Source organism: Mastigoproctus giganteus, chromosome 13, assembly GCF_048544385.1.
Source record: "Mastigoproctus giganteus isolate SK-2022 chromosome 13, ASM4854438v1, whole genome shotgun sequence".
Taxonomy (NCBI): domain Eukaryota; kingdom Metazoa; phylum Arthropoda; class Arachnida; order Uropygi; family Thelyphonidae; genus Mastigoproctus; species Mastigoproctus giganteus.
The window spans coordinates 41,438,036-41,453,862 of NC_143587.1; the positions used below are offsets into that span (position 1 = coordinate 41,438,036).

Below are 15,827 nucleotides of genomic sequence, written 5' to 3' on the forward strand. Positions count from 1 at the left end.
CTTTTCTTCCTACTACACAAATGAAACTTTGGATGCATTACTGCATAGCTTTCCAATTTTTGCTAGTATTGTTAGAACAGTGATGGTTCTGCCTGTCCCATCAGAGCAATGCTTTCCCCCCATGTTCCTGTGGCCTGCTGATAGGCTATCTCTTTGGAAAAAGTCCACAGATGACTATGCCCCTATGGACTGGGTCTAGGCCAAGCCCATAAGGGGCATAGTCATAGTCTTTTTTTTCTTTTTTTTTTTTAATACTCTGCAACTTGAAAAATCAGCCCATAGAAGACTCATCTTTCTGCTGAATGTTGCATAATTAGCAGCCTAGCAGTCTGGACTGAGAATTACAGAACTCCTGATTGTCCCTTGAACACCCGGGAGGTATCCTATAATTCTCAATACTATGCCTACTGTTGTTGTGACATCTTAGTTTGCCCAATAAGTCATTGTCTGCCACTTGTTTAGATAGCTTTGGATTTGATTCCCACTAATAAATGGAAAAAAAATTTAAGTCCTATTCAAGCATGGCTGTAGTTAGTCAATCTTAAGCAGATAAAGTAGGAATTTTCAGTGAGTTTTTTAGCCCACAGTACATGCAAACCAGCCAGTGAATAAATAAACGGGCAAATATGCAACACAGGCATGACTAACAAGATGTGCTGAATGCTACCTATAATTTGGGGGGGGGGTATAGTTGCTCTGTCTCCTCTTGTATGGAGAAGAGCTATCTAATGGGAGATATTAACCTTCTCCTCCCCCTCCCCCCATTGTTTTTGATACAGTTGTACTTAAAAATGAGAAAAGACTATAAACTCTCTGCTTTGTTAATGGTTAGGATGGTAGCAATTTCAGATTAAATGTACAATTCGCTATCAATGATAGCGAATTGCAATCACAACCATTCATGTTATTTGATTTAACATCCTATCATGCTGTCAATTCTTGATTTCAATTTTCTGTAAGACTGGCACATGAAAGTTTTCTTGCATTTACACAATAATCAGCAGACTGTATCTCTGGTTTCCAAGGAGGATGAGGTAGAGTTGGTGGATTTCTAAGGCTGTTTCTTGAAATTAGTATTGCCTTTGAAAAAGACTCACATTGTGTTCCTGTTATTCATGCCACAAGAATAATGAATTATAATGAAATCATCTCTAGACTCAGGTGAATCTCAGGAAAATGCATATATGCAAATGTCTACCTAGTTTACAAAAGTGGTCCAATGAAATGGATAATTACCCAAGTTTAACTTCTGTGGTAGAGAAAATTATGGATGCATTGCAAGAGCATCTGGAATTATAGAAGAAACACAATATGGTTTTTTAAAGGAAAATCATGTCTAATCTGATAAGCTAATAAAATTTATCATATCATAAATAAAATAGATGCAAATAATAATTTAATGAAATATAATTTGACTTCAGTAAGGCTTTTGATATTATCCTATGTGAAAATCTTTTCTGCAAACTGGAGCAATGTACCATTGGTAAGAAGCTACCATAATGAATAAAAGGTTAGTTGCTCTGAGACCTCAGTCCACTGTTACTGAATTAACTGAGGTCTCAAGTAGGGAGTCCTACACAGTTCAATACACCTAAACCTCTTTTTATGCGAATTTTTTTTATGCGAATTCGGAGTTACGCAAATTGGGATATCAAAAATTGTTTTTTACATGATTTTTATTCACTTTTACGCGACCAACCTAAAGTCTGAATTAGGAAAAACTCCGTAATTCAAGAAAATTCTGAGAATTTTGTAGAATTGCATTCTCGTTTCAGTTAAGAAATTTCTAAATTCTAAATTCCCCGAATTATATAACTGACTGCACATAAAAAAAAAAAAAAAAAAACCAGCAGTTGTTTCCAGTTTGAATTTGGTTTCTCATATCAAATTAGAAAATTCTTACGAATTTCATTTATTGGGAATTCCCCGAATTACATAACTGACTGTGCATAAAAAACCAGTTCTTAGCAGTTTTAATTTGGTGTTTGAGTAGACAACACAGTTAGCGCATTTTTTGCATTTGCATTTTTTAAGTGAAATCAAAATAAAAATTGCGTTATAAAATTAATAATTTTGCCAAGAAATAATAAATTGTAAGCTACATTGTATGTAATTTTCAAACTTTCATTTCATTAACCGGAGATTTTAATTTACCCCTCACATGATGTTGCCAATAACCAAAAAAACAAGGAAAGCCATTTCCTTGGATATAAAAATTCAAATTTTAGATCGCCTACAAACTGGGGAAGGTGCGACGGCTGTGAGTAAGCATTTTGGAGTCTGTGAATCAACTATCAGATCTATAAAGAAAAATGAAGAGGCTATTAGAAAAGCGATATGTTCTGGTGCAAAATCGAGTGCGAAATTATCATCATACACAAGAGATGTTGTTCTAGAAAAGGCCGAAAAAGCTTTAGTGATGTGGATAGAAGATAATGTACAAAAAAGAATGCCAGTTGACAGAAATTCCATCAAGCAATCAGCATTGAGATTTTATGAACAGATTAAAAACTGCAGCCAGATACTTTATCTCAATCGAGGAAAAAATCTGAATTTCATGCAAGCAATGGTTGGCTGGCTAAGTTTATTAAAAGACATGCTCTTTATAATATAAAAATTAAAGGTGAAACGGCTTCTGCTGATGAAGCAGCTGCTAAAGCATTTCCACAAAAACTTGCTAAAATAATTGAAGATGGAGGTTACACTCGTGAACAAGTTTGGAATATGGATGAAACTGGCCTTTTCTGGAAAAAAATGCCAAACAGAACTTACGTTTTGGGATGCAAAAAACTGTTGGTGGGTTCAAAGCAGCAAAGGATTGCATAACACTCCTATTTTGTTCAAACGCTTTAGAAGATCGGATGTTAAAACCACTGCTCATAAATCGATCATTAAGACCGCAGCCAATGAAAGGCATAGCTTTTCAAAAATTGCCAGTTCATTGGATGGTCAAAAAAAAGCTTGGGTGACCATTGATATTTTCAGAGTTGTTCCACAAACATTTTGTGCCAGAAGTTAGACGCTAATTGAATGACAAGTGTCTCAAATTTAAAGTGTTTTGATTCTTGATAATGTATCCGGTCATCCTGCCATAGAACACCCAAATGTGAAATTTTGTTTTCTGCCGCCCAATACCACATGATTGCTACAACCTCTAGATCAGGGTATAATTGCGACTTTTAAAACATATTATGTCAGACGAACATTTCAATTCATTTTGAACAAGCTAAAAGATGATGAAACACTGTCAGTTATGGATGTGTGGAAAAAATTTTCAATTATGGATTGTATTGATCAGGTTCGATTTTCGTTATCTGAACTGAGACCAGAAACTATGAATGCATGCTGGAATGCTATTTGGCCCACATGTGTTAAAGAGAATGCTCCTGTTCCCTTCAATCATACTGCAGAATTCCCCAATATAATAAGTTTGGCATTTGAAATTGGCGGAGAAGGATTCGATGATCTTACGTCGGCAGATATCGAAGAATTGTTAATTGATAAACCTCTCAGCGAAGACGAAATAGTGGAGATTGTTTCTGAGACTCCTGAAAACGAAGAAGTTAAAGATAATGATCAAGATAATCCTACTTTTACTGCTGATATAATTAAAGAAGGTCTTAAACTGGCCAGTAATTTAGGCAATTATTTTGCCCGACATGATCCAAATGAAGAACGTGCTGGGAAGTTTTCATGTGAGCTTAAGTTGTTAATGTCTTCATACAGAGAATTATATCGCGACTTATCTAAAGCATCAACACAGCAATTAATAACTGAGTTCATGCCTAAAACTACTGAAACAACCAGTGGTACTTTTGTTTAAGACATGACAAGAAGAATTCCACAAGTTGAGGCGGAAGTCGATGACGATAATACCATATCTAGTAGTTCTAGTGATATTAGTCTCACGAAAAAGAAAGCTTTTGCGTTTATTGTCAGAAACTGATAGCGAATAACATAATTTTTTTATAGAATCCTTAGCAAACAACTGAAATGAAGGTTTTTTTTTTTAAAGTTATTAAAATTCATTATATGTATGTGTGTTCTCCATGAAATGTAAATAAAAGTCTTATGATCCTAACAAATTTAATGTTTGTTTTTTTCATTATTTTGCTTATATTTCAGGTTTGGAACCAATCTTCACTTTTTCTATGTAGTCAGTAGTTCTTTTACGCGTAATTTTTAGGAATGTATCTATCGCGTAAAAAAGAGTTTTAGGTGTACTTGTTGTTTCTGATATTTGTTAATGATACTGATAAAGGTATAACAGGTCTGATGTCAAAATGTGCTGATCATACAAAGGTTGGAAGAGTAGTATTCATGATAGGAAACAAGGTATACTACTTAACAAGACTTAGGTGAATTGTTAGCTCGATGTATCCAAGTGTTCAAGTGAAAAAATGCAGAGGTACACGTGCTTTGTGTGGACTGCAGCTCAAGCCTATGTGATTACTAAATTTACATTTCAGTAATCACATTGTCAAAAAATAATTAATTGTAAACTCCTCTGACCTAGGGGTTGTGCCAGAGTATAAACAAGAACATTTATTTAGTTGATCAAAAAAAAATGACAATTACAATATCAGGAAATGAGTAATAGTAATGCCTGATTATCTTATTACTTTTGAAGCAGTAAACTTAAGACAGTGTTCACTCATTACCTCTGAAATTCAAGTTTTCATTATCTGTGATATCTTAGAAATCATACATAACTTAGTATATACAGACATAACACTAACTCGTTCAGCATGAGATGGACAGTGTTACAACCATAGGGAGCAAAAAACAAAGGTAAATGCCCAATTGGATTTCTAAGCAATAGCAGGACATTCTAATTCCAAAAGGTCTATCTGAAGGACCTGATCAAAAACAGGAGACGAAGGACCATCATTCAGCATGTGGAAGTCAAATTCCTCAGGCAATAATTAATTCTCCTGGATTTCAATAATTTTATCTCATCTGCAAATATTCTGAATTATTTGATAGCATTAAAAATATCCTTCACAAAGGTTTTAACAAAAATTCTATAGTATTATTAAAACACACTTAAAACATGCTCGAGTAATAACATGAATGATAAATTCAAAAGACTTCACTACAATCCACTCCATTTCAATAGACACCAGGCCAACACTGGTTTACCAAAAAGAAAAGACCCACCAACACAAATCTCCCATGAGACAGAGAGGGTTGTGTTAAATTAGTAAAATAGTACTAATGCAAATTATAATCCGCCAAGACACTTAATTTTATTAATCCAGCACATCAGTAACTCAGTCCCACTAAATACAAAAAGGGCTTGGAAAAGGGCTTCAAAGCATGTGAAGGTAGTACTACCATAATTATTGACAGGCTATGACATTAGTTAGTGCACTTGAATCATTACTACATAGGTTATTTTTTAGACAAACCAAAATTTGTACATTGATATCATTATTATAGAATCCCATACTTGAAGTATAAGGAGTTGCCCTCCTTATACTTCAAATAAGTAATGCTTCCAATTAGGGAAAACACTTACTACTGTTAGACAATTAATAACAGTAATCCTCTCTAATGCTTCTCCTTATATTTCAAATAAGTGACTCTTCCCATTAGGGGAAGACACTGTTACTACTGTTAGTAACAGTAGTTAGTCCTCTCTAATGGAAAGCATTACTTATTTATTTGAGGCATAAGGAGAGCAACTTGTTTTGAAGGATTTCCCAATGAGATGCTACAATAAGGATGCCAATGTACAAACTTTGATATGTCTAAAAAAATAACCTCTGTAGGGAGTGCATGGTGCAGGTGCACTAACTAATGTCACAGTTTGAATTAGTTTGAGGCTTTCTGCCCTAAAATATTATTACCAACAGAGATAAATATTATTGACAAGAGATCAACACAGTGGTAAAATAATTGAGCTACTGAATAATCAAGATGTTCAGAGAAACTTCAGAGCCACCAAACTTGAGAAACTTGCCAAGAAAATTCCCCGAACCCCAATAGAAAAATGGATAAAGTACTATTTGACAAACTCAACCCCAACAACTATGAAGCTCCCATTATATTTGGCAATGGTAATATTCGCAAAGACAATCTTGTCACAACCCACTGTTACCAGTAGAAAACCCCTGGGGCAGGAAAAGGCTTTTTTTTTTTTTTTTATTAGTTGTTGGCACATTGGCTTCTGTGGCCATATTGCACCTCCCAAGGCTTTTGCATTTTCTACTCTGATCCAAGCCCAAGGCAGGATTCAAACTTGCGACCTTTGGGTTTCCAGGCAGGCACTTTACCCACCTGGCTAGCCCAGTTGGCTTCTGCCTCCAGTACAATTTTTATGTCATGCTCGTCATGCTCTTCATCCACTTTTCAATTCCAAATTTCTTCAGGATCTATCAAATCTCCAATTTTTCATTCACAGTAAAAGAATCCCTGGCAGCAGGCTGTGATAGGTATACTATATTGTATCTTTACATACAATAAATATTAAATACAGTAACTTCCTTAATTTGTCTTAAGAATCACGCAGGTATACAGGATACTTATAAATGTTAAATTTATTGAAAACGATTCAGCAAAACTGTTTACATTTCATTATAGATATCAAAATACAATAAATGATTTTATAGTACAAACAATAGTGGGAACCACATTAGTAAATTTAATTTATTTACATTAACTCTAATAAGGAAACTGGTTTTACTTAATGCATGATATTTCAAAACTCTACATGAGGGTTGTCTGTATATGAATTTCTTTTTTTAATTACTACATTTTTAAATTAACAACTCTGTAAACAGGAGCAGCAGCCGTTTTAACTACAAGCCTGTCCTTTGTTAAAAAGAAATTAACCAACAATAATAAAACTTTCCTATTATCTGATATTTAATAAAATTAAATCACAATGAGCTGTGATAGTTAAGTTTGGGAAGAGCACTGAGTGTAGCTGCATGTAGGTAATCATACCACTCTCTCAGCACATTATCACTTATTAGCTGAAAAAGTAGTAGTCAATGTTTATACTTAACTTTACAAGGGAGTAGTATATTATCCTTATATAAAATAACATTAGATACCATTAAAGAAAATAAACTAGAATTTTCATTAAACTCACTTTCAATAAGTCCATTCATCATCATCATCATCATCATCAGCCATTTTCAATCCACTGCAGGATGAAGGCCTCTCCAGCAACTTTCCAGTTCCTTCTGTTTTGAGCACTGGCCATCCATTTACTACTCAAAAACTCATGAATTTCATCTATCCATCTCCGCCTTTGTCTTCCAGGTTTTCTTCTAGCTCCTCTTGGGTACCATTCTGTTATTTTCTTAGTCCATCTGTCATCATGTCTTCGAGCTATGTGTCCTGCCCAAGACCATTTTAGTTCTTTAGTTTTGATAAGAATGTCCTTTACTTGAGTTTGCTGCCTAATCCATGTGTTTCTCTTCTTATCTAACAGTCTGATTCCCAATATAATTCGTTCCATTCTTCGCTGTGTAGTTCTTAGCTTCTCTTCCATTCTTTTGGTGAGTGCCCAAGCTTCACTTCCATAAGTCATGGTGGGGAGTATACATTGATTCATTATTTTACGTTTCAGACAAACTGGGATATTGCTCTTCAGTATGTGACTATATTTCCTGAATGCTATCCATCCAAAATTTATTCTTCTCTTGACTTCCAGCCATTTATCATTATTACAGCTAATAACTTGTCCCAGATAAGTATATGACTCCACCTTTTCAATTACTGCTCCTTCAATCATTATTTCCCTTTCTGTGGCATACTTGTTCATCATTACTTTTGTTTTAGCCATATTCATCTTTAGTCCAAAATCCTTACTAACTGTGCATAACTGATTAAGATTTTCCTCTAATTCTTTGGGATCGTGGCTTATGACCACAATGTCATCTGCAAATCGTAAATGGTTTAGGTACTCTCCGTTCACGTTGACTCCTTTCTGCGACCAGTCTAATCTTCTGAAAGCTTCCTCAAGGGCAGCAGTAAACAGCTTCGGAGATATTGTGTCTCCTTGTAGAACTCCTTTCTCGATTTTAAATTTGCTACTCTCTTTGTCTAGTCTAATAAAGGATGTAGCACTCTCATATATTTTCTTCAAAATCATAATATATGGAGTATCTATGCCTTGTCTTTCCAGTGCCCGAAACATTGCCTTATGCTGTATGGAGTCAAATGCCTTTTCATAATCCACAAATGCCAGGCATAATGGTGTTTTATATTCATTTGCTTTCTCCATTAGCTGTGATATTACGTGAAGGTGATCCATAGTTGAGAATCCTGTCCTAAAGCCAGCTTGCTCTTTCGGTTGATTCTCATCAAGTATTCTTTCTAATCTGTTAGTAATGACCCTTGTGAACAACTTGTAGATATGGGATAACAAGCTAATTGGTCTATAATTTCCAATTTCTGATTTATCTCCTTTCTTATGCAGCAAAACTATGATTGCATTATTCCACTGCTTAGGCATCACACCTTTTCTAATGCACTTTGTGAAGAGCCTTGCCAGTTTTTGTGTTATGTCTCTTCCTCTCAATTTTAACAACTCTACAGTAACTTCATCTTCCCCCGGGGCTTTCCGATTCTTCATTTTCTTCAATGCATGTTCTACCTCATCAGGAAGAATATTGGGTATGTCGTATGTGTTGCTACTTTGCAATCCATCTTCCCCACTGCTGGTATCATTCCCTCGCTCCTTGTATAATTCTCTATAGTAGTCTTCTGCTATTTGAATTATGCCTTCTCTGCTGTTTATAAGTACACCATCACTATTCCTCAGTTTCAGTATCATTTGTCTTTCTGTATTACTGCTCATGGCTGCTGATTTAAATCCTTTGTTTTCCCTTAATGCTTGTTCTACTTTTCTTGTGTTAAATCTTCTTATGTCCTCTCTGAGTCTCTTTCTAATGGCTTTGCATAACTCAGTATACTCAATTTTCTCCCGATCAGTGTTTTTCTTGCTCTTCATTTGTCGTCTTTGGTTCATCATGATAAGTGTTTCTTGACTAATTTTTTCTTCTTTGGAGTTCTGTTTCCCTATAGGTTTCTTGGGCTTTATCACTTTCAGAAAGTTGTAATATTCCTCGTCGATATCTTGGTCCTGAGCAGTCTGCAGAAGCTCAAACTTGTTCTTAAGTTCCAGTACATACTGCTTTTTCTCCTCCTCTGTTATTTCAAAGACCTTTGTATTATTTACTCGAGTCAGTTTTTTCCTTTCCTTTCCTACATCTATATCAAGTGTACATCTTACCATTCTGTGATCACTTCCAACATTTACCTTATTCAGGACGGTAACATCATTCACAATATATCTTCTGTTAGTGAGAATGAAGTCAATTTCATTAGTTGTTAATCCATTTGGACTCTTCCATGTTCAGTTTCTGTTCACCCTTTTCTTGAAAAAAAGTGTTCATTACTGACATTCCTTGAGATTCTGCAAATTCCACAAGTCTTTCACCTCTTTTATTTCTTTCACCAATTCCAAAATTTCCTATAGTTCCCCTTTCTGCACTGTTTTGCCTTTTTCCAACCTTAGCATTGAAGTCCCCCATAATAATAGTGTAGTGGGTTTTCTGCTCATCTAGAAGACTCTCAATTTCGGTGTACATTTCTTCAACCTCTTCATCATCATGGTTCGATGTTGGTGCATAAATCATTATAATCTTTAGCTTGTACCTCTTAGAAATCTTGAGTCTTGACACCCTTGGTGATGTACTTTTGAATTCCAAAATGTTGTTTTTAAAATCTTTATGGACCAGAAACCCAACTCCACCTTCACTCCTTTCACTGTTTCCATTGGTGTACAGCAGATTTCCACTTGATAAACTTATAAGTGATTCATTTCTTCTTCTTGTTTCAGCCAAACCGATGATATTCCAATTCACATTTTCTAATTCCTTTTCCAGCTCTAATATCCTGTCTTCACTGATGAGTGATCGTACGTTATAACAGGCCAAGTTCAATTTCCATGCATGGCAGCCTGGTCGTACCCAGAGATTCTTAGCACCCTCTGCTTCCACTCTGATCCTCTCGCTGCCGTAAGAGGGAGAGTGAAAGCTGCTGGGGACTGAGGGCCATTTGTATTGTTGTGTTCTCATTGCTGGAGGGTTTGGTCTTTTCCTCCTCACGCTGACCAGGCGTCTTGAAGAGAATAAGTCCATTAGTGGCCATAATATATGCCTAAACACTGATGAAATTCTCAAGCGAAATAAACAGAAATAAAATATAAACCATCATGGAATACCAATATTCCATATTTTGCTCATTGAGTCCAAACCCCAGCCACCAACATTTCTAGATCTATTTCTGACTGAACATCAATTAATAAAGCTATTTGCTTCTCTATACCTAAGATCTTACAACTTCTAGAATAAAAGGAATTAAAAAATTTATACAGTACATTAATAAAATACTAACTTACATGTCAATGAAAATAAATCGGGTGAGCGCAAAGTCCACTTGTCTGTCAAATTATAAACCCTCCCACACTGAAGAGAAGCTAGAGTTCCATTATGATTTACCTACATATTTAAAGCAATAAACAATAATTATGAAGAATTAGCATCAGAGATTTCATTAAAATAAAAATTATTGTATGGATATTGTGATATATATATTATTAAAATATTATATATTAAAAAAATATTATGAAATTTTATTAAATTTATATGAAGAATTTTAGCTCAGAGGCTTCTAGTTGTTATTAATTGAATGGCATTAATTTAAAAACATCTTTTTGAAACATTTCACCACAAAATGATGTGAATTGTTAATCCATCCATTAATTACCCATGAACTCTTGAATTTCATTTCATCTGTCCATCTCCTTTATTGTCTTCCAAGTTTTCTTTTAGCTCTTCTTGGGTACCATTCTGTTATTTTCTTAGTCCATCTGTCATCATGTCTTTGAGCTATGTATCCTGTCCAAGTACTCAGTTCTTTAGTTTTGATAAGAATGTCCTTTACTTGAATTTACTGCCTAATCCATGTTTCTCTCTTCTTTTCCAACGGTTTGATTTCTAATATAATTTGTTCCATTCTTCGCTGTGTAGCTTTCAGCTATGGTAGGGAGTATACATTGGTTCGTTATTTGTTTCAGACAAATTGGGATATTGCTCCTCAGTTCGGAGCAATATGGCCTTAGTTGCTAATGCTCCTAAAAACAAAACAACAAGCTCCTCAGTATATGATTATATTTCCTGAATACTATCCATCTGAAATTTATTCTTCTCTTGACTTCCAGCCATTTATCATTGTTACAGCTAATGACTTGTCCAAGATAAGTACACCTAAACCTCTTTTTATGCGAATTTTTTTTGCACAAATTCGGACTTACGGGAATTGGGATATCAAAAATAATTTTTTTACACGATTTTTATTCACTTTTATGTGACCAACCTAAAGTCTAAGTCAGGAAAAAATCCGTAATTCAAGAAAATTCTGAGAAGTTTGTAAAATTGCATTCTCGTTTCAGTTAAGAAAACTAAATTCTAAATTCCCCGAATTATATAACTGACTGCGCATAAACAAAAAAAAAAAGTTTGAATTTGGTTTCTCGTATCAACTTAGAAAATTCTTACGAATTTCATTTATTGGGAATTTCCCGAATTACATAACTGACTGCACATAAAAAGCAGTTCTTAGCAGTTTCAATTTGGTGTTTGAGTAGAAAACACAGTTACCGCATTTTTTGCATTTGCATTTTTTAAGTGAAATCAAAATAAAAATCGCATTATAAAATTAATAATTTTGTTAAGAAATAATAAATGGTAAGCTACATTGTATGTAATTTTCAAACTTTCATTTCATTAACTGAAGATTTTCCTTGGATATAAAAATTCAAATTTTAGATCGCCTTCAAACTGGGGAAGGTTGTTTTTTTTTTAGGAGCACTAGCAACTAAGACCATATTGGTCCGGGGATATGCGGTGGTCAATCCCTGACCTTTCCGCATCCTCCGTATTTGGTGGTCACAGGCTCGAACCCTGGTCTAATCAAGAATCGTGTGCTACACACCGCTGCTCCTACCCACCTGGCTACGGAGGCGCCACTGGGGAAGGTGCGGTGGATGTGTGTAAGCATTTTGGAGTCCGTGAATCAACTATCAGATCTATAAAGAAAAATGAAGAGGCTATTACAAAAGCGGTATGTTCTGGTACAAAATCGAGTGCGAAATTATCATCATACACAAGAGATGTTGTTCTAGAAAAGGCCGAAAAAGCTTTAGTGATGTGGATAATGTACAAAAGATAATGTACAAAAAAGAATGCCAGTTGATGGAAATTCCATCAAGCAATCAGCATTGAGATTTTATGAACAGATTAAAAAACTGTAGCCAGATACTTCATCTCAATCGAGGAAAAAATATGAATTTCATGCAAGCAATGGTTGGCTGGCTAAGTTTATTAAAAGACATGCTCTTCATAATATAAAAATTAAAGGTGAAACGGCTTCTGCTGATGAAACAGCTGCTAAAGCATTTCCACAAAAACTTGCTGAAATAATTGAAGATGGAGGTTACACTCGTGAACAAGTTTGGAATATGGATGAAACTGGCCTTTTCTGGAAAAAAATGTCAAACAGAACTTACGTATCAAAAATGCAAAAAACTGTCGGTAGGTTCAAAGCAGCAAACGATCGCATAACACTCCTATTTTGTTCAAACACTTTAGGAGATTGGATGTTAAAACCATCGCTCATAAATCAATCATTAAGACCGCGGCCAATGAAAGGCATAGCTTTTCAAAAATTGCCAGTTCATTGGATGGCCAAAAAAAAAGCTAGGGTGACCTTTGATATTTTCACTGAGTGGTTCCACAAGCATTTTGTGCTAGAAGTTAGATGCTATTTGAATGACAAGTGTCTCGAATTTAAAGTGCTTTTGATTATTGATAATGCACCTGGTCATCCTGCCATAGAACACCCAAATGTGCAATTTTGTTTTCTGCCACACAACCTCTAGATCAGGGTATAATTGTAACTTTTAAAACATATTATGTCAGATGAACATTTCAGTTCTTTTTGAACAAGCTAAATGATGATGAAACACTGTCAGTTATGGATGTGTGGAAAAAATTTTCAATTATGGATTGTATTGATCAGGTTCGATTTTCGTTATCTGAACTGAGACCAGAAACTATGAATGCATGCTGGAATGCTATTTGGCACACATGTGTTTAAGAGAATGCTCCTGTTCCCTTCAATCATACTGCAGAATTCCCCAATATAATAAGTTTGACGTGTGAAATTGGCGGAGAAGGATTCGATGATCTTACGTTGGCAGATATCGAAGAATTGTTAATTGATAAACCTCTTAGCGAAGATGAAATAGTGGAGATTGTTTCTGAGACTCCTGAAAGCGAAGATTTGTTGGTTGTTGGGTTTTATTGGCGCATTAGCAACTAAGGCTATAATGCGCCAAAACCAGGTGATATATAAAAATTTTAATTTCACTGATCTAATTACTAAGGTCACCATGTCAAGATATAAAATAACAATGGTATAAAATGTAAAAAAGATAAATCAATAAAGAAATAACAATAAGATGTAAATTTTAAATACAAGTAAAATCCTTTATTGATTTAAAATAGCTAAAAACAGCAGACACATTGTCATTGTCGGATAAAATCTGACTGAGTGTATACGGCTCAGTCAGATGTTTAAAAGCAGTAAAATGGATATTGCTAAAATCTGGACAGTCCTGAAAGCGAAGAAGTTAAAGATAATGATCAAGATAATCCTACTTTTACTGCTGGTATAATTAAAGAAGGTCTTAAACTGGCCAGTAATTTAGGCAATTATTTTGCCCGACATGATCCAAAAGAAGAACGTGCTGGGAAGTTTTCATGTGAGCTTAAGTTGTTAATGTCTTCATACAGAGAATTATATCGTGACTTATCTAAAGCATCGACACAGCAATTAATAACTGAGTTCATGCCTAAAACTACTGAAACAACCAGTGGTACTTTTGTTCAAGACATGACAAGAAGAATTCCACAAGTTGAGGCAGAAGTCGATGACGATAATACCATATCTAGTAGTTCTAGTGATATTAGTCTCATGAAAACGAAAGCTTTTGCGTTTATTGTCAGAAACTGATAGCGAATAACATAATTTTTTATAGAATCCTTAGCAAACAACTGAAATGAATGTTTTTTTTTAAAGTTATTAAAATTCATTATATGTATGTGTGTTCTCCATGAAATGTAAATAAAAATCTTATGATCCTAACGAATTTAATGTTTGTTTTTTTCATTATTTTGCTTATATTTCAGGTTTGGAACCAATCTTCACTTTTTCTATGGAGTCAGTAGTTATTTTTATGCGTATCGATCGCGTAAAAAGAGGTTTAGGTGTATATGAATCCGCCTTTTCAATTTCTACTCCTTGAACGATTATATTCAGTTTTTTTTATATTAGTTGGATTATATCCAGTTCAAACTTGTTCTTAAGTTCCAGTACATACTGCTTTTTCTCCTCTTGTGTTATCTCAAAGACGTTCATATTATTTACTTGTCAGTTTTTTCCTTTCTTTTCTTATTTCTAAGAAAACGGTGTGCATCTTTCCATTCTGTGATCCATGTTACAGTCCTGAACATTTACCTTGTTCAGGACGGTAACATCGTTCATTTCTTTCACCAATTCCAAAATTTTCTACATAGTTTCCCTTTCTGTGCTGTTTTGTCTTTTTCCAACCTTAGCATTGAAGTCCCCCATAATGATTATGTAGTGAGTTTTCTGTTCATCTAGAAGCCTCTCAATTTCAGTATACATTTCTTCGACCTCTTTCATCCTCATAGCTCAATGTTGGTGCATATATCATTATAATCTTTGGTTTGTACCTCTTAGAAATCCTGAGTAGTAATCTTGACGATGTACCTTTGAATTCCAAAATGTTGTGTTTTTTTTATCTTTATGGAGTAAAAAGCCAACTCCAATCTTCACTCTTTTCACTTTTTCCATTGGTGTACAGCAGATTTCCTCTTGATAAACTTATAAGTGATTCATTTCTTCTTCTTGATTCAGCAAAGCCAATGATATTCCAATTCACATTTTCTAATTCCTTTTCCAGCTTTAATATCCTCTCTTCACCAATGAGTGATCTTCCATTGTAACTTTCATTGTAACAAGTTCAGTTTCCGTGCTTGGCAGCCTAGGTGGAATGAATGTGCTATTATCAGCAAAACAATGGATAGGATTTTCAGTCAATGGAAGGAGGTCATTAATACACAAGAGGAAAAGAGTGGGAGAAAAAACTGAACCTTGGGGAACACCATCATTAGTAGAAAAGTTAAAAGACAGAGAGCCATCTATCATCACCTGCAATGAATGCTCAGAGAGAAAACTGGATACCCAGTTACAAAAAACAGTAGACAAACCATAAGCCAAAAGCCTTTGAAATGTCAAGAGCAACTGTTTAAGTTTCATCAAACTTTTCCATTGAATTTGTCCATAGATGGGTAACATAAGATAATATCATGATAACATCTTATGGGTAACATGGGTAACCCATATTGTGATATGGGTAACATATCACTGGGTATGACCAGGCTGCCATGCACGGAAATTGAACCTGGCCTGTTATAACGTAAGATCACTCATCGGTGAAGACAGGATATTAGAGCTGGAAAAGGAATTAAAAAATGTGAATTGGAATATCATTGGTTTGGCTGAAAGAAGAAGAAGAAATGAATTACTTATAAGTTTATCAAGTGGAAATCTGCTGTACACCAATGGAAACAGTGAAAGGAGTGAAGGTGGAGTTGGGTTTCTGGTCCATAAAGATTTTAAAAACAACATTTTGGAATTCAAAAGTACATCACCAAGGG

The 15,827-nt window shown here is 34.8% G+C and overlaps 1 protein-coding gene across 1 annotated transcript in view; it reads right to left on the reverse strand.

Annotated features, from left to right (window-relative positions):
- Positions 1-15,827, reverse strand: part of LOC150075985 (prolow-density lipoprotein receptor-related protein 1-like) — a 1,358,636-nt gene that overhangs the window by 1,204,573 nt on the left and 138,236 nt on the right. Inside the window, 1 exon segment of the mRNA XM_090387555.1 lies at positions 10,421-10,520. Coding sequence (XP_090243681.1) covers positions 10,421-10,520 — 100 coding nt within the window.